Source organism: Chinchilla lanigera, unplaced genomic scaffold, assembly GCF_000276665.1.
Source record: "Chinchilla lanigera isolate Chin_1 unplaced genomic scaffold, ChiLan1.0 scaffold00018, whole genome shotgun sequence".
NCBI lineage: Eukaryota > Metazoa > Chordata > Mammalia > Rodentia > Chinchillidae > Chinchilla > Chinchilla lanigera.
In genome coordinates, this window is record NW_004955419.1 from 15,573,697 (window position 1) to 15,592,961 (window position 19,265).

The 19,265-nt window shown below is 34.5% G+C and overlaps 1 protein-coding gene across 3 annotated transcripts in view; it reads left to right on the forward strand.

Annotated features, from left to right (window-relative positions):
• Positions 1-19,265, forward strand: part of LOC102008317 (chromosome unknown open reading frame, human C9orf84) — an 80,554-nt gene that overhangs the window by 9,748 nt on the left and 51,541 nt on the right. For 2 of the 3 annotated variants that reach the window (XM_005382716.2, XM_005382715.1), the window contains exons 4-8: positions 4,357-4,444; positions 10,592-10,773; positions 14,072-14,219; positions 14,420-14,531; positions 16,289-16,418. In XM_005382716.2, the coding sequence (XP_005382773.1) occupies positions 4,357-4,444; positions 10,592-10,773; positions 14,072-14,219; positions 14,420-14,531; positions 16,289-16,418 (660 nt within the window). The remainder of the gene's footprint in view (positions 1-4,356; positions 4,445-10,591; positions 10,774-14,071; positions 14,220-14,419; positions 14,532-16,288; positions 16,419-19,265) is intronic. The other variant, XM_005382717.2, reaches the window with a different exon arrangement.

Below are 19,265 nucleotides of genomic sequence, written 5' to 3' on the forward strand. Positions count from 1 at the left end.
TTTTAGCCAGTACCAGGCTGATTTTATTACAGTAGCTTCATAGTATAATTTCAGGTCAGGGATTATGATTCCACCTGACTTGCCCTTGTTGCCCAGGATTGCTTTTGCTGTATAATTCATAATAAAACCTGATAAAAATATAATTCATAATAAAACCTAACAATTTTTAAGTTTCTCACTGTAATGATAAAACAGCAGGATATATATCCTATTTTCAAAATAAAGCATGTTCCGGACTGAAGGGCTCTAGAATGGAATTATAATCTTAAATTTTTGCCTATATTATTTGTGCCCAGAAGTTCATATCAGTACGTAGGATAATTACTACATTTGCTACTGAATGCTTAAAAATTTCTACCTTGAGCTCAATAAGTAATCTACAAATTCAGTGTTTGATTCATTCGCCTTCAAGATCCAAGAAGAGAACAGAGGCAAAGGTTAGAATTTTATGTGCCCTAGTCATGAAACATCTCTGGCCACCAGTAGGCATGAAACAGCTCTGGCTCCCAACCCATGTGTGAAGCTAGGATGAACAAAGGATTGTCATCTGCTCCGCCCCTGACTGATATAAGAACACCACCACCGATGAGTGTCTCTTTGCCCATTGTTTTTTGTTTTGTTTTTATGGTACAGGAGGCTGAACCCTCGGATATACCAGGCATGCACTCTACAGCTAAGCTATGTCCCCAGCCCATAAAATGTTTTAAAAATTATTTTAGAGTTAACTTATTAAGAAAATACAGTGCTTTATTAATTAAAGACTCATTACATTTATTTATAGCATAATTCTAAGGAATTTACAAATTGATATTTTTATTACAGTATTTGGGTAACTAAAGAATTGCAAAGTTCACACTACAGATGATATACAAAAGATGTAAAGATAATGAAGCCTTAAAAATGTGCTGACATTATAAATATTTATCATAATAAGATTTTTCTCATCTGAGAGCTGCTTAAAGTTATAATGATATACTGAGTATAAAATTACTTTTAAATATATTTGTATAAAATACCATTTTTTTTGTTTCTATCATGACATAGACTAGGAAAGGATAGCCTCGATGAAAGGGTTAAATCATTTATTAACATTTACTTGGTATATATTATGTACCAAATACTGTTATAGGTAGTAAGGACATCATTACTAATAAGACAGAAATAACCCCCCACCCTCAGTAGTTTCTCAGACTGGTAAGGAGGATGTAGCAATAAAAGTATTAAATATAAATTAATATCTGGTATTGGCAACCATAGAGAACAAATAATATAATATGATATGAAATATCAGGAATAGAGAGTGCTATCTCCTTCAGTGGTTAGGGAAGCTATTTTGTGAAGAAGTAGATATTTGAGTTGAGACCTGTGTTTTGAGAAGCAATACAGGGGAAATTCCTTTCAAGCAAATGCAGAACATCTGACACAGGAAGGAACTTGATACATTTAAGGACCAGAAAATTAGAATATTATATCTGGGCAAAGGAGATCCCAGAAGCAAGCAGTTTTTGAAATTATGTTAGTTAGTTTTCTGTCTTTGCTGAGACAAAACACCCAATGCCCAAAAGTAAGGAAGGAAAGATTTATTTAGCTCACAGTTTGTGGAGGTTCCAGTCTATAATCAGCTGGCTCCAAGGCAGGGTGATGTGGCACAGGGGCAACACTTCAAGGTGGCAGAAGACAGCAAAAGCAGCAAGAGCAAAAAAGAGGGGAGAACAAGCTTCTTTTCCTCCCTTATATTGTAAGCAGGCTACGTACACCCAGGAGGGGTATAGTACTCTCATAATCTCCATGTCCTCTTTTTGCACAGTCTCAGGATGAATACAAAGTAAGGACCCAGCACCCTGCTGAGTCACTTAGTTACCCTTCTGAACTTTTCAAGTTGACACAGTGAACAACATCCTAGAGTGGTAAGGGCATTAGGATGTAGAACTGCTGAGTCACTTAGTTAAGTTTCTAGACTCCTCAAATGGACAATGTATCAACCATAACAGAAATATATAAGGCTGTAATTCCACCATAATATGGAACTTATTTACTTACTTGTATTATGGCTACAATAGACTGAATGTTTCTAACCCCTCCCTATTCATACGCTGAAACCTAATCTATGTGATGGTATTGTGAGGTGGAACATTTGGAAAGTCGTTAGGTCATGAGGGATTAGCACCATTATTAAAGAGACCCACAAAGTCTTCCTTGTCCTTTCTACTGTGTGAGAACACAAAAGATGTTCACCTGTGAACTCAGATGGCCATCCTCATTAGACATTGAATCTGCTGGTGTCTTGGTCTTGGACTTCTTAGCCTCCAGAGCTGTGAAACATAAATGTTATTTGTTTATTTATTTATTTACTTATTGTGAGTAACTTAGTCTATGGTATATTGATATAGTAGTTCAAAATGACCAGTTGTTGATACGGGAAGCCACTGGCCACTTTTAAGAAGCCACTCTATTTTAAGAAAGGGAATGACATAACCTGCATCATCCTTTAGAAATCTAATTCAGGAGTTAGGAATTGTGATATATGCCTGTAATCCCAACATTCCAGGAGGCTGAGGCAGGAAGATTGCAAGTTTGAGCCCAGCCTGGGCAACCTAGTGAGGCCCTGTCTCAAAATGTGTAAAAAGGGGGCTGGGCTGTGGAGGTGGTACAGTTTAAGGCCCTGGATTCGATTCCAGTCCTGCAAAGTGAGAAAGGAATTAAGGGAGGAAACAAGGAAACAAAAAATATTTGATTTTCTGAAGGATGGAATGGATGGGGGTGGGAGTCAAGAGCAGAGACAGGAAAATCAGTCAGGAAGCTATTGTAGTAGTCCAGAATGTAGACTATAAAGTGAATCCAGACACTAGACAAAAAGTGGTAATAGCTTCCACGAGGGTTATAGTAGTGGAGATGTGAGAAGTAGTTAAGATTGAGATTATTTTAGAAGTCAGGTGGCTTAAAACATAAAGAATAAAGAATATCTTCTATTTTTTTGACCCATTACCAAGTAGATGGTGGTTCCATTTCCTAAGATAGGTAAACGCTCCTGGAGAAGCCAGTTTTTGTCCTGAGTGAATAGCTCTGCTGTGCCCCATTTATTAGGCATCTAAATGCAGGCATTAAGAAGAGAAGTGGTTACATTAATCTTCAGCACAGCTGTACATAACAGTTCTCTGGGAGTCCTTGGTCCAGTCCAGCTTGCCCTCTTTCTCACTTGTAGGTCTTCAGAATAACTAAAATGTGCTGGGAAACGCAACATCCTGTAATAAAGAGGGAGCCACTGAAACAGTCCAGGCTCTGTTCTGGTCCCACCCAAGATAGGATGTACTTCTGTGCTTTAGCCCAGCAAGTTCTAACTTGGGTATGTAAAACCCAGGGTAGGCTGTTTTCTGGAGTTCCTCAGGTACTGAGCCAGGGAACACATGAAGATTCTAAGATTGAGTCCATCCTGGGGCAACTTTCCTGAGCCTTCGGGCACTACATTGAATTCTAGGCTGCTGTTGTCCCTTACTGTCTATGTGTAAGTACAGTAATGGGTTTACTTCATGTACCTTGTGTGGAGATCTTCTGTCTCGCTGTACTCAGGCAAGTTGGAACTATTGTACAGTCAATCTGTCTCACAAGCTAGAGTTTGAAATTGGAATTCTCAGTATGTAGAGTTCACAATATGTAGGTTTTCTCGTGAAAGTGGAGGAAGTCACTAATAGCATAATATAGTATTATAGCATATAGATAAAGCACAGAGAATAAGACAGACCCCTGGATCACTCCAGCAGGTAGAAATTTCATGTAGAAGGAAGTCAACTAAGAAATAACATGGGAAAACCAAATGAACATGGTGGTGTAGAATTTCAAAGGAGAAAGTACTTCAAAAGGAAGAAGTCAAATGTCTTGGCTCCTGCTGAAAAATCAAGTAAGATGAGAATAGTAAGTTGACCATTAACTTGACTAAAGTCAGTCATTGGTAACCTTGATAAGAGGGATTTTCCTGAAGTGACAGTTATTAATATGATTAGAACATGATTGGAGTGTGATTGGAGTATACTGAAATATGTTTGGAGTATGTTCAGAAAAGCATAGACTGGACTTTGGTCACATCTCAAACATTTGTGAAAAATAAGGTTAACACAATAATGTGAAAGGTGAAAATTTGACTATTAAGTATAAAGGAAAATTTTACTTATTTTTAATTTTTAATTTTTTTTTTTTGAGACAGGGTCTTTCTACATAGTTTAGGCTGACCTTGAACTCACTATGTAGCCCAGGCTGGCCTCAAACTTGTGGCCATCCTGCCTCAGTGCTGGGATTATAGGCATGTGCCACCATGCCTGGCAAAAGAAAATTTTAGAAGCTAATTGTCAATCTCCTTTTCAGCCTCACCTGTTTCAGTTCGGGAAATGACAGATACCTCAGTCTTGGATCAGTTGAAAGCAACTTTCTTTGTGAAGGATTTCCCTGAGAAGTATGTATCATTAACCTCAAATTTCCCTTTGCATCTAGAAGGAGATAAACAATAAGTTTCCCAGGCACCTGGAAAGGGAAAAATCCCTTCCTTTATCTCCTTACAGATTTTCTTCTTTTGTCTGAAAATAAATCCCTAATTTGAATAATAGAGGAGAGATTAATTAGAAGTGATTTATATCCTCTACTTTCCCTCATTTATCATATTTTAATTATTCTCTGTGCATTTGTGTTGCAAAGAACACTCCAAAATAGAGCAAATATGTTACTGTGCTTTTAATCAATAAGTAGAACTATAGGGAGTGTCTATAGCAAGTATTGTAAGATCAGTCTTTTTTTCTTATAGTACAAATGCAGATTTAAGGCTATTATCTAGCATCTTTTATGAAAATTTTATTATCAGTTTAGTCATTCATTAAATATTTGCATATTTGTGTTTTGTATATAGGATACAAAATCAAATAAGACATAGACCTTGTCTCAAACTCACAAGAAAACAAGGAGTAGTGATTCATTAATAAATAATTATAAAATGATATGCAGAATACAATGGCAGTAATAGGCATACAGAACATAAAATATGAGGAAGGACATCTAACTTGTTCTACATTGTTATTGTTGAAATAAATTAGAGATTTCAGGGAAAATATAAATAATTTACTCTATTGCTTTACTTCATGCAGACTGTCAATCAAACCCAGGAAGGATTTCATTATTATTCACATTTTCAAGTTTTAGTAATTTAAATTTTCCTTGGTTGAAAATTTTAAAAAATTATTGAAATGTGTTTAGACTCTGGAAACAATATAGCCCAATATACAATTTTTCCTCTTCTAGGAATCTGTAAGTTGTGTTAGGAAGATAATAAATAGACATAGAAAAAAATAACAATGTAGAAATTAGAAGAGAGCGTAGGATGACCAAGGTAAGGCCTAACACAAGACCTGACGCCAATAAGAACTATCTATCAACCAGGTGCTTGGGGAGTACCTATGATCCCAGGTACTGAGGAAATTGAGGTTGGAGGATTGTGATTTCAAGGCCTGTCTGAGGAATGGTTTAGTGAAAAGCACTCTGCATTATGAATTAAAAGATGTAGATTTCAACTCTTGACTTAAAAAGTCAGTTGCTAGTTACTTGACTAATCATTTTACCTCTGACTCATTATTGGTATACCTGTGCTTCTTAAACTTTACTGTATATATAAATCACCTGGGGCCTAATTAAAATACACATTCTGATTCAGTCAGTCTGTTTTGGGGCCTGAGATTCTGCATTTTTAGTCTACTTGTAAGTATTGCCAATGTTGCTAAGCAAAGACAAGATGATTTCTAAGATCTCTGTCACCATATGAGTTTGAGTGGTAGGGCTGTGCGTTTATAAGTAGGAGAGACCATCTTCACAAAAAAGTAGGAGCTGAGCTTGGGTTGAGCACTGAAAGAGAAACTAACTTGAAAATAAGTATTTGGGGCAGAAAAAAGAACATGCCTAAAGGAACAGAAGTAGGAATGTGCAGTTAGAATGCAGTGAAGGTATTGATGTGATAAGGGTAGTTTGGCTCAAACCAAAGTTTCACCACTGAAAAGTGGGTAACACTGCTATGAACATTTGTGTACAAGTTTTTGTGTAAACAGTTATCCATCTAGGATTGGAATTGCTGGATCATGTGGCAATTCTGTGTGTAACAGTTTGAGGAGCTGCTATACCATTTTCATTCCTATCATCAGTGTATAAAGGTTAAATTTATTCACATTCCTTAAATACTTATCATTTGTCTTTTTTTATTTTAAAGAGAATTTTAAAAAGAACAATAGCAAAGTGCCAACAACATAGACAAAAACAAAACAAAGCAAAAACAATTGTGTGTTTCAGAGCAAAATGATAGGGATTAACACTGATTGCTATATTACATATTTTTATCTTTGTCAAAATTACTCAGATTACCAGATGTAAGAATGCAAGATTAATCAAACCATTAAAGAGAATAAAAAATAAAAACAAAAAAATTAGAAACGATACAGAGTTTCATCAGACAAGATGATAGGAACTCAACAATGGTGTTATGTTGCATATTGTTGTTTTCAAATTAGTTGTTCAGATTACCAGATATAAGCATGCAAATTTGGGGGTTGGGGATTAAGCTCAGCAGCACAGTGCCTGCCTGGCAAGCACAAGGTCGTGAGTTTGATTCCCGGTACCGGAAAAAAAAAATTTAAAAAAATAAGAACATAAAAACATAAAAAAAAAAAAAGCATGCAAATTTGGTCAAAAAAAATAAAGCATTAACTGTTCCTTTCAATAAACCATTAGACATCAGCAGTACAATTATTCCAGCTATCCTTCTGTTTACACACTTATATATTTCCCCTTCCTTATTTCTTTCCTTTTTTTTCCTTTCCCTAATCCCAGTTGTTTCCTCTTTTGAGCAATTTCTTTCCCTTTCCCAACATCTATTGTATGTTTTTGGTTCCACTTACTCTTTCATGTTCTTATACTAGGAAAACAACATGATGTCTACACATGTGGGTCCGATTTATTTCACTTATGAGTATGGTCTCTATTTACATCCATTTACCTATAAATCAACAACTGGGATCTCCTCTTATTGAAAAGTTTTTACACATCAAAAGAAATTATCAACAGAGTAAAAAGAAAATCCATGAACTGGGAAAAAATTTTTAGCCAACTGCCCTCAGACAAAGGGCTTCTATCTAGAACATATAAAGAATTTAAAAAAATCAGGCCCCCAAAATTCAAAGACCCAATCCAAAAATGGGCATCTGAGATGAATACACACTTCTCAGGTGAAGAAATACTAATGACAAATAAATATATGAGAAATGTTCAACATCATTGGTCATTTGAGAGATGTAAATTAAAATAACACTGAGATTCCATCTTGCCCCAGAATCTTTCTGGTTATCATTAAGAAATCAAACAATAACAAATGCTGGAGAGGCTGTGAGGAAAAAGGAACCTTTCTCCACTGCCGGTGGGAGTGAAGATTGGTGAAACTACTGTGGAAATCAATGTGGAGATTCCTCACAAAACTAGGATTAGAGGTCCCACTTAACCCAGCTATTCCCCTTCTTGGTATTTTCCCAGAAGAATTAAAAACATCATACCACAGTGATATATGTGCACCCATGTTTATAGCAGCACAATTTGTCATAGCTAAATCTTGGAAACAGCCCAAATGCCCATCAACTGAGGAATGGATAAAAAGGATGTGATATGTTTATACAATGGAATATTACTCAGCTATAAAAAAAAATTTTATCCTTTTAGTAATAGCTATCTGAATCACTGCTATAGTTTATCTCATTGTAGTTTTGATTTGCATTTCCCTGATGGCTAATCATTTTGAGCATCTTTTCATGTGCTTATTGACTATTAGTATATCATCTTAGGAGAAATGGCTATGTAAGTCCTTTAGCCATTTTTTGAATTGTCTTCTTGTTAGAGTTTTAAGAGTTCTTTGCCAGATGTAGTGGCACATGCCTGTAATCCCAGCAGGAGGATTGCTGGGAGTTTGAGGCAAGCTTGAACTACATAGCAAGACCTTGTCTATAAATACATACATACATACATACATACATAGTTTATATATGCCAGATATAAGTCCTTATTAGATACATGGCTTGCAGATATTTTCTCCAGTGGATTATCTTTTTATCTTTCTTTTGTTGTTGTTATTGAGTCTGGGTCTCACTATATAGTTCAGGCTGGCCTTGAACTCATGGGAGGGGGCTTGAATTTTCTGATCCTGCTGCCTCAGCCTGTCAAATGTTGGGATTACAGGCATGCACCTCCACGCCAGGCTCCATTTCCCCTTTCTGATGGTATCCTTTGAAGCATAGTTGTTTTTTTTTTTAAACTTTGATATAATTCAATTTATCTATTTTTCCTTTTGTCACTTGTGCTTTTGGAGTCATTTTTAAGCGCTCTTCACATAACCCAAGGTCACAATGATTCACTCCTTTATTTTCTTCCAAGAGTTTACGTGGGATTTTTTTTTAAACTCTGGAGCCAAATTAAACTGGTTCCCAATGTTTGCCCATGACTCTTTTAAAGACATAAATCAGATCATGAAATGCTTCTTATAACCCCCCAACAATGTCTCAGTGCACAAAGAATAAAATCTAAAGTGCTTATCAAAGCTTACAAGGTCTGGAATGACTTGTTCCCTGCCTACCTGACTAAACTTTCTTTGTGCCAGTTAGCCTGAACTTTGTTTTTCTTAGAGTATGGCAAGCTTATTTTCTCTTTTAAGCCTTTGTGTGGTTCACTCCCTACCATTATTCAGGTAGCTACAGAAATATCAGCTCTTACTACATTCTCTAAAATATATCTCTTAAGCCAAACATGTGGGTACCTGCCTATAATCACAGCATTCTGTGAGGCTGAGGTAAGCCCAGCCTGGACAACTTAACACCTCAGTAGAACCCTGTCTCTTAAAGGGGTGAGCTGGGCTGGGGATATAGCTCAGTGCAAAGGCCCTAGGTTCAATCACCTGTACTGTAAAACAGATAAATAAACAAACCAGTCTACCTCTTACCAACTGTCTGGTTCTTCTTTGATGTCCTAATGGTTTGTTTCATTTTATTCATAACACTTTTTCCGCTTTATGTGGTTTATTTACTGATTCTGTCCTCTCTTTAACAGGTAAACTTCGTAGGAGCATGAACTTTGTTTTAGATACTAGTCCATTCTCAGCACCTAGGATAGTATTAACATACAGTAGATATTCAAGAAATATTTTTCTTAAGGAATTAACAAATGGCAGTGGATGAAATTGCCCATAAAGAATGGTAGCAAAAAAAAGTGAAGATCATCTAGACTTTGAAACCTTAGAAACACCAGTATTTGTAGGTTTAGCAAAGGAGGGGGCACCAATGAAAAGAGAATGAATAACATTAGAAAGGGAGGTAAAAGGGGAGTCAAGAAACATTGATCTGTTCTTTTCAATATACCACAGACATCAGCAATACACTTACCCTAGCTATTCTTGTGTATACATATAAATTTTGCAAAATGCTTGCACAAATTTGATCAATCTTACATTCTTACATCTGGTGGACTGAGCAACTTCGTATGTAATTTGGCAACCATTGTTAATTCCTGTCATTTTGCTTTGAGGTCATGCATCATTTTTGTTGTTTTAATGTTCTTTTGTTATTATCTTCATTGTTGTTTTGTTAGTTTTTTCCTCTTTAAAATAAAAAAATTTAAAAATTAAAAAAAGACATAGGGCTTTGGTAAAAAAAAAAAAAGAGAGAGAGAAAAGAAACACTAATCTTTATAGGTCATTTGTATCAAGGGAAAGAGAATTGACTAGGTGTTCTCAAAATGGTAGTACCAAGTATTATTACAAAATGCTGACTCAGTCAGCAACATTGTTTTTAAAAGACAGTAGGTATTAAAAGCACTGAAGTCTATAAAGATGCACATATGATTCAGTGTTCTTAAAGAATAATATGAAATGGGAGAGTTAAAAAATTCCTTCCTGTATCTGTATTTCTTTAAGAGTGAATGAAAAATTTTAGAAATTTTTCTATGTATGAGTTTAAGAAGCAACATACTTATATTTTTCTCCACATATATTGGTGAGTTATATCATTTTTTGTTTTTTAAATCTATACAAGGAAATTATTAGGGCTAAATTATTTTAGGATATCAGCAAAAAGGTATATTAGGATGTAAAGCTGAATTGCCAATAGTGTTTATCTGTTGGAAGATCTCTTGGAATGTAAATATCCTAATAGTATAGACAATGATAGATATACCTATATCAATCAGAAAACAAGTAAGTATGGGTATGCTTAAGGGAGCAAAAAAGCTGGGAACAGGAGGAAGAGTGAGATCCGGTTCATCCACTCCAACGAATAGGGTGTACATTAGTATGTAAACATGCCCACACTTCATTGTTCAGCAGAAAAGAACAGAATACCATGTACAGGAATCCACTTCAGTTTTAAATATGCAAAAATAATTGAGAAATTTTTGTAATTGTTATATTGACCTCAAGTGGTAAAACTATGGATCTGTTGGAATTAGATGATTTTTTACCACAATGAACATATACTATCTATTCATAAAAATAGTTTAAAATACAATGTAGATGAAATCAACATTTATAATGTTATAGAAGAACAGTTACAGGAATGGAGATTCAAGCTAATGGTGAGTTTGAAGAAATTGTCCCAAGTTCAAATCCAAACTCCCAAACTGAAGTAGAGGAAGGCATATATATTCACAAGGACTACAGTGAAGTCTTTACAGTTGACAATTATTTGGAAGACTGTCCGGCACTTCAGGCACAGAACCAAGGTACGGCATTTGTTATTTCAATTGTCATAAAATATTTCTTACTAATGTATTTATTTTCATTTCAGTGAGTTTTTAATTTAATTGGATCCTTAATTTTATTAAAGATATCTACCTAAATAATTATAAGTCTAAACCTTGTCATGTTAGGAAAATAGTTCTTTTTTATATTAATCCCCTTTTTTGTAAATTGGAGTGTTTTGGGGGGTGGAGGTGAGGGTTAGGTTTGTTAAGCCTCAAAATAACTTACGTAGTATGCTCACAACATAGTGTTGTAATGACTTTGGCATCTATGTACAAATCTCATGACATAGCACTCTAATGTAACATTAAAATACTAGGTTATGAGATTATGGTTATATATTATTTCTCAAAACATACTAAAGATTTTCAATCTCATCTAATTTTAAATCTTAGTATGTGTCATATTTCCCAGTATAAGAGCAAATAAATATATGTTCTCATTTCCAGGTATTTTATTCAAATGAATTTTTTTTTTTTTTTTGTCTTTTTGAGACAGGGTCTTGCTGTGCAGTTCAGGTTGGCCTTGGCTCACTTTGTAGCCCAGGCTGGCCTCAAACTTTCAATGATCCTCCTGCCCCAGCCTCCCAAGTGCTGGGATTACAGGCGTGTGCCACCATGCTTCAAATGAATCCCTGAATATGAAATTATCCGATATTTCTTTTAGCTATATGTCTGCTAACATAGTATCAGAATACTTTGTTAATGCCAGCTTTATTTATCATTACTGCTATATTACTGCTGATGTAGTAAAACATTTAAACCAGTGGACAAAAGCTACATTTTTAATTGTGTTTTAAAAATTTGTAGTGTTTACTGGTCATCTGCATCCTTGTCTCTTGTGAAGTAATTCTTTCCCTTCTATATATTTCTATTCATATATATTATGTGTATATATAAAGACATCAGTAACTCCAAATGTATTTGAACCTAACCAGTTCTGTTAATGTTTCCTTTTATTTGTTTTTTTTTTTCATTGCCTTTATACTAAGAAAATTCTTCCTTAACTAAATAACTACTTATTTTTATTTTAGGTTTTGTGTAATTTTGTCGCACATTTTAGTATATTTAAAAGCCAGAAAAATATTCTTTCTAAATGTTTTGGCAGTTGTCCCAATATCATTTATGGAATAGTCCCTTCCTTTCCCACTGATTAAAAATGCCACTTACATCATATATTAAATTCTTACCCACATTAGCATTAACATTAGAGTTTACTTCTGGGTTTTCTGTTATGTACTATTGTTTTGCTTATTGTTGTGACAATATCATATGGTGGGAACTATTTAATATATAATTATAACATACATTTATTTCTCAATAAAGTATATCTATTAGAAAACAATTAATTTAATGATTTTATCAGGCACCTTAGTGAAATCTTTTATTTGTTTTCTTTTACCTATCTTGGATTTTTCTAGGTAGATAAATATGTCTTCTACACAGAATAAACCCGTCTTCTTCCCTACCAATAGACTTGTTTTTTTTTTTTTTTTCTTTCCTGCTTATTGTCATAACTAACTGGCGAAAATTTGTTTCTTGGTGACAATTTAACATCCCTGTACAATAGATACAAACAGTCTTTGTGTATCTGTGGAGCTAATATAGTAGTTATTATGAAGTAAGAACTCTGTGGAATGCTATATAGCCATAAGAATATGATACAGCACCTATCATAGAAGTCTTTTTATCATTGTTTTTTAAAACTTTGGTTGTGGTGAGATGCTGCCCTCAAGTGGCTCAATCAAAAAAGGGTAGTTGGAATCAAGATCTGATTACAGACAGATGTCCCCATGTACTGGAAGTATCAGAATGTGGCTGTAGATTACGCTAGAGAGTCTGTGTTTTGCAGAAGAAAGCAAAGATAGAAGTATAAACTAATTCTGCTTTTACTGTTAATATGGCCTTATTGATATTTGTAGAATTAATTACATAAATAAACCATCTTTCACTTCTCAGATAAGCCCTCCTTAAACATGGAATTTATTGACTTTCTTTTTCTTTCTTTCTTTCTTTTTTTTTTTTTTTTGTTGTTGTTGTTGCTGTCTTTTTGAGACAGGGTCTCGCTATGCAGTTCAGGCTGGCCTTGAGCTCACTTTGTATCCCAGGCTGGCCTCAAACTTGCAGTGATCCTCCTGCCTCAACCTCCTGAGTGCTGGATGACTAGCTTTCTTTAGTGTGTTATGAAAAGCTTTTGATCATCAGAAACTTAACAGGTTCAAATAAACAGTCTCTTAGGAAGCTGATTTCTATTGTAGGTTCTGTTTTGGAATATCTATTTAGCTCCAGGCAAAGGAATGGCTCTTCCCTTACACAACATATTTGACACATGCATACCACTTATGTGGTTGGCCCTAAGAGATATCGTTACCTCAAAACTTCATATTAATTCCTCTCTCATTACATTCTACCATCACTTAATTGAAGGTCACTGCCCAGAAAAAGAGGCCATTGCTCCTCCCTTCCTGTGGTGCTCTTCATGTTGGAGTTTGACTTTCTGAGGAGTTCCTTCTCTAAGCATACATTCTTATTTTTATTTTTCCATTCAGGAGCTTATTGAAAAATGAAGGAAGGCTTGATGCCCCATCCCATGTCTCAGAAACAAAGCTCTCAGACATGTAGGATTTTAAAGTAATCTAAATATGAAAAGGTGGGGATAGAGAGGAAAAACTTATCCCAGTAATTATTAGCAGTACTGTTGCTTATTATTGAATGTATAACACTTCTCAAATAATGTTTCTATGTAATTTTCATTATAATGAACTTTATAGCAACCACGTGTAACAACCATGTGTAAATAACTTTAGGATGATAGGATCAGGGTGGGTTTCATTTGTAGGCTTTTGTAGACCATTTCTGTCCCATACAAGTCATTGTATGGGGATAAACTGGGGAATTCATGAGTTAAAAATCTGCAAGGAAGAGAAGACTAGGGTGAAACAGAGTCAAAAGTTTTTGTTTCTTTAACTTTTGCTGGATATTTTGAAGTAAGTTATATTTTCCTCCATTAATTAAACTAATCTTTATTGATAAAGTCTATTCCATTATATTACAATGATTTTGGAACATTTGGCTACTCTACAGTATACCAAATAATATTAAAATTTATCGAACTTTTCTCTATGTTCCAGTACTGAGCTACATACTTTATATGCACAGTACAATGAAGAACTAAAGGTTTTAAAACATGTTTATAAAAGCCCAGTTATATGTAATGGTTAATTATAGTAGCAATCTACATCCCTTTGTATAACTTTTAGATTTTTAAATGTTTCTTTAGATTTATATATTGATGAAGAAACAATTTTTACAAATGATTTGATGACCGATCAAAGTCACCTACCAACTTTAAATGCTCCAATGAGCAGACTTAAACCAGTTTTGATAAAGGACCCCCTTTTAGACTTCAAAGAACATACTTTCTCCAGGTATTTAATCATGCAGTGCTATAAATACTTTTATAGAAAGAAATATTCTTTGTGTGAACACATTTAGATGCTATCAGTTATAGTTTACCTTTGTTTTACCTCAACTTTCACTTTAATCATTGTTATATTTTTATTGGTTATATTCATTATGTAATTTGCTTTTACTAAATATTAATTAGTGTTTGGTTTTTTGTTTTAAGGAAATGTTTCTCTTCTCAAGAAGATTTACAAATTTCTAAGAAAGAAGATTTTTATGTGGATAAAGAGAATGTTTATCAGGAGAAACTAGAAGACTCAGTAGGTTTGAGTGAGGTTGTAACATTTGCTTTCAGTAATATCTTTATAAAACTAAGGAAGCACACTTTCATAAATTTTAGTAATACACATGACTTTATACAATGTTATATTTAAATGATTTAATAATGAGTCGAATGTGTATCAATTAAGAGGTCAAATAGACTTCTAAGTAGTGGTTCTCAGCCTTACCTGTACCCTGGAATTACCTGAGATATTTTTTTAAGAGTTGAAGTCTGGGTTCTACCCAGACATATTCTGATTTAATGGGTCTGGTGTACACCCTACTTATATAGAATTTTAAAACTACTCTCATTTTAATCAATAGACCTGGTACAAGATATTACATAGTCACGTCTAATTTAAAAATTGGGAACTAGGATTAGAAATGTTGGTTTGTGAGTTATGCACAAAACAGATGGTATTTGAGCTATACTAAAAGTGATTTCAGGCCAGGAATATAGCTCAGCAGCACAGCTTGCCTGGCAAGCGTGAGGTCATGAGTTCGATTTCCAGTACCAAAGCAAAACAAAAACATAAGAAAGTGATCTCATTGAGGGAGTAAGAATATAGATTGTTTAATATAAGGAAGACAGCATCTTTGCATATTAAAAACCAAAATTCTCAAAGATAACCCTTTGTTTTTAGCATACAATTCCAACAATATTGCACAAAATTGTTGTTATATTACTATATAAAGAATTGTAGCAGTTGAGATTACAAGTAATTTTTGCAGTTTAACAAGCTTGAAAACTTAGGCCCATGTAGTTTAGATGCATTCATGAAGTTAATTAAAAAAATTTTGAGGGCAACTAAAAGTTTTTTAGAAAGGACATTCCTTTCCTTTTTTTTTTTTTTTTTTTTTTTTTTTTTTAGGTATCGAGAATCAAACTCAGGACCTTGCACTTGCCAGGCAGGCGCTTATGCCACTGAGCTAAATCCCCAGCCCTAAAAGGGACATTTCTTAATACAGTCAAATGAGGTACCTACCGTGCAGTTAAGGTACTTAATGGGTTTCCTCACAGTTAAAAATTTAACATAATGGTAAAAATATTAATTCATCTATTAGTCCCTTTTCCCTTGTCCCCGTTCCCCCCCCCCAGTTAATTCTGAGAACTGTGCATGTGATCAGTTTCACTTGTTCAGGAATCCAGTTTTGTAGGTATAAAAGGGAAACATTCCATGGGGTGCAGGAAAGATTCATTCTATTCCATCATATATTTTTACTTCTCCCCATCCACCATCTCTTATTTGCTGCAATAATTATCTTTAATTTAGAATTTTAATATTTTGCTACTAGCTGACAAGAAGATACATCCGGCATAGGGATGTAGCCCAGTGGCACAAGCTCCTGCCAGGCAAGTCAAGGTCCTGAGTTCGATTCCCAGTACCAAAAAAAAAAAAGATACTTCTGCATCTAGGGATATAGTACATCACTGATGCAATGAGTCAACACAAAAGATACTACTCAGAGTATTACTTGTAATTAGAACAGTATTTTTGGCTACTACCCTTCTATTTTTTAAAAAACATATATAATGCTTAAAAACTTGAGTGTGGGTTTGATTTTTAAAATACCACATCAGTGATACTGGTATGCTGATACTGTTCTATTTTTTCGTTTGTTTGTTTCTCATTTACTACTCTCTTTAAAATAAAAAAACAAATAAAATAAAATACCACATCATTTAAGCAAATATATCCATTTATGAATATTTAAATATTTACTTGGAAAATCTCCCTAAAACCTTTTTGTAAACTATGTGTTATTTCAGCCATCAACTTTTCCTTCCGAGTTTCAATTCTTAATACCTACAAACCTCAAACAAGAACTGAAGGAATCATTAAACTTAATGACAAAAGTAATAAACTGTGTAGATGAAAATGAAAAACTTTTCGAAGGAGGTGAGAATGAATTTTTAAATGCATTTATTATAAAGCTACTCAACAATGTTTATTACCCTTGTCCTTATTTAATAAAACATTTTCTGAGCCTCTAAATTTTGTAAAAATGTCCTACAGGTGACATGTTGAAATGTCAGCATTATTACTGATAAGACTCTTTCTTCATTGTCATGTTTTTTTCTCTTTTTTTTTTTTGTGGTGCTGGGGATTGAACATAGGCCCTTGCTCATGAGAGACAGGCGCTGCAATTACACCCTTAGACTTGTCGTTTTTTTCCTGTTACTTCTGAGCCTAAAACTTCTCTGAAATTAATCTGTTTCAAACTAAATACACAATAAAGCTAAACTACCTGTGGCTATACTGATTTTATAGTTTTCATATATACAGTGAAAGCGCTATCAACATCTGTACTGATTTTAATGTAGAGTGGTGCACAGTTAAGGCATTCACAATAAGGACTCATAGAATCAGATAACTGGGAGAGTCATAGCCTAGAATTTAGGTGATTTCATTTCAGTTAATCTCAGTAAATATTAGAGTTATTTTTAACTATAATTTGAGCACAAATACTTAATTGCCCTTTCATGAATTTCATTTGAAATGATCCAAGTTATATTACTTCAGGGAAGAATGAAAAGGGGATCTGTAATGTCCATTAAAATAAGAATAATGTACTTGCCACCAACAGAACACAGACTTGAATTGTTGCAGGTAAGACTCAATCAAGGGAGTTGCTTATCCGGGACCTGGCCAAGATATGAGGGGTATGGCGAAAGGATGCAGTAAGACACAGAGACAGATTTAGTAATGCATGAAGCGGGGCTGGGAAGTAACTGCCTCAGGATGGGCAGAGACAAAGACACTCAAGCCAGCCTCTATTTATTGGGCATATAGAATGATAGAACAGGCTAGCAGAAGATTCAAGGTCGGCAGAGACTCAGAGGTCCATGACTCAGTGGGCAGTGGATAATCTTGGGAGGACTCGTGAAGGTGGAGAGATCTTATGCTAAGGAGGATCTTGCCTTGGAATGTTTTTTAACCTTAGTGGTCTTAGTTTAGTCTTAGTGAATGGGAGAGGATGGCCCATCCCAAAAGAGTTAATGGGAAATCTCAAAAGGGTGATACCAATAATTCCAAGCCTCCATTTATCCCTTAGGGAAGTATGCAGAATTAGCCATTGTGAATTTGTAGTCTCCAACAGTTACTGATCAGTCTATGAGTCAAAGCAAAGAAATGAAAAGCCAGCTGAGAAAATGCATCAAATCCACACCAGTACTAGAAAGAGATTAAGAGTTCAAAACTTCAGGTTGGACCATATGCTTTTTAGCAGGACATAAATCTCAGCTCTGTAAATGCTAATGGTAAGGACAAGTAACTATGTTGAGTGATTGTACCGTTATAGTCCTGGCCTTCACTTGACTGAGATGCTATATTAATGATAACAGGATAATTGTAGAGAACCTCTAACAAAGAAAGTTATACAAGCTATTGAAAGAACAGAGTTTGGGCAGTGTCCTGGGTACCTTTGGTTGTGACAATAATAACAATAAAACTGCTTAGTATAGAAATGAAGTTACTTGCTACAAGTATACCTCAGGTAATAGCTTTCTTCCTATTTGCCATGATCAAACAGTTAATAAAATTATCTATACATTTTCCTTGGACCCATAATAAAAAGAGAATCATAATATATGGTATTTTGTGATTGGCTTCTTTCACTTAGCATAATATTTTTAAGTTTATTGATATGATAGCATATATCAGTACTTAATTCTTCTTTATAGCTGGGTGATATCCCATTGTATGGCTATATCACATGTCATTTTTCCATACATCTCTTAATGGACATTTGAGTTATTTCTACTCTGTAGGTATTATAAATGGTCTTGCTATGAACATCCATGTACACATTTTTGTGCACATGTACTTTTTCATTTCTGAGTATATACCTAGGAGTGGAATTGCTGGATCATATGAACTCAATATTTAACTTTTTGAGAAACTTTGAGAATGTTTTCCAAAATGGCTGCATTTTTATTCCTACTAGAATCTATGAGATTTCCACTTTGCTGCCTCTTCTCCAAATCTTTTTATTTATTCATTTATTTATTTTGTCTTTTTGAGACAGGGTCTCATGATGCAGTTCAGGCTGGCCCTGAGCTCACTTTGTAGCCCAGGCTGGTCTCAAACTCGCAACGATCCTCCTGCCTCAGCCTCCCAATTGCCGGGATTACAGGCATGCACCACCATGCCTGGCTCCTCCAAAACTTTTTATAAGACTTTTTAAATAGCCACCCTGGCAGGTGGTGAAGTGCTGTTTTACTGTGGTTTTGATTTGCATTTCCCAAACGGCAAATAATGTTGAGCATCTTTTCATGTAATTGCTGGTCATTTGTATACCTTTTTTGAAGCAATGTATTTAGATTCTTCACCCACTTTTAATTGGGATAGCTTCCCATTTATTATTGCATTATAAGTTTGTCTCATTTGTTTTTATTTCTAAATTGGTCCTTTTTCTGCCTTCTTTCAGGCTACTTGAATTTTTAAAGAAATTTTAAAGATAAAACAGTTCTTATTTAAGGTATACATGATGTTTTGATATATGTATATTTTGTGAAATGATTACCACAAACAAGCTAATTAATATATGATTTACCTCACATAGTTACTTTTTTATATGTAATGAGAATACTTACCATCTACTCTTTCAGCAAATTTCAGGGGTACATTACTACTAATACTAATTTTAGTTATCCTGATGTACCTTAGATCTCTAAGACTTATTTAATTTATAACAAAGTTTATATCTTTTAATTAGTATCATCCTACATGCTCCATTCCCCTTTC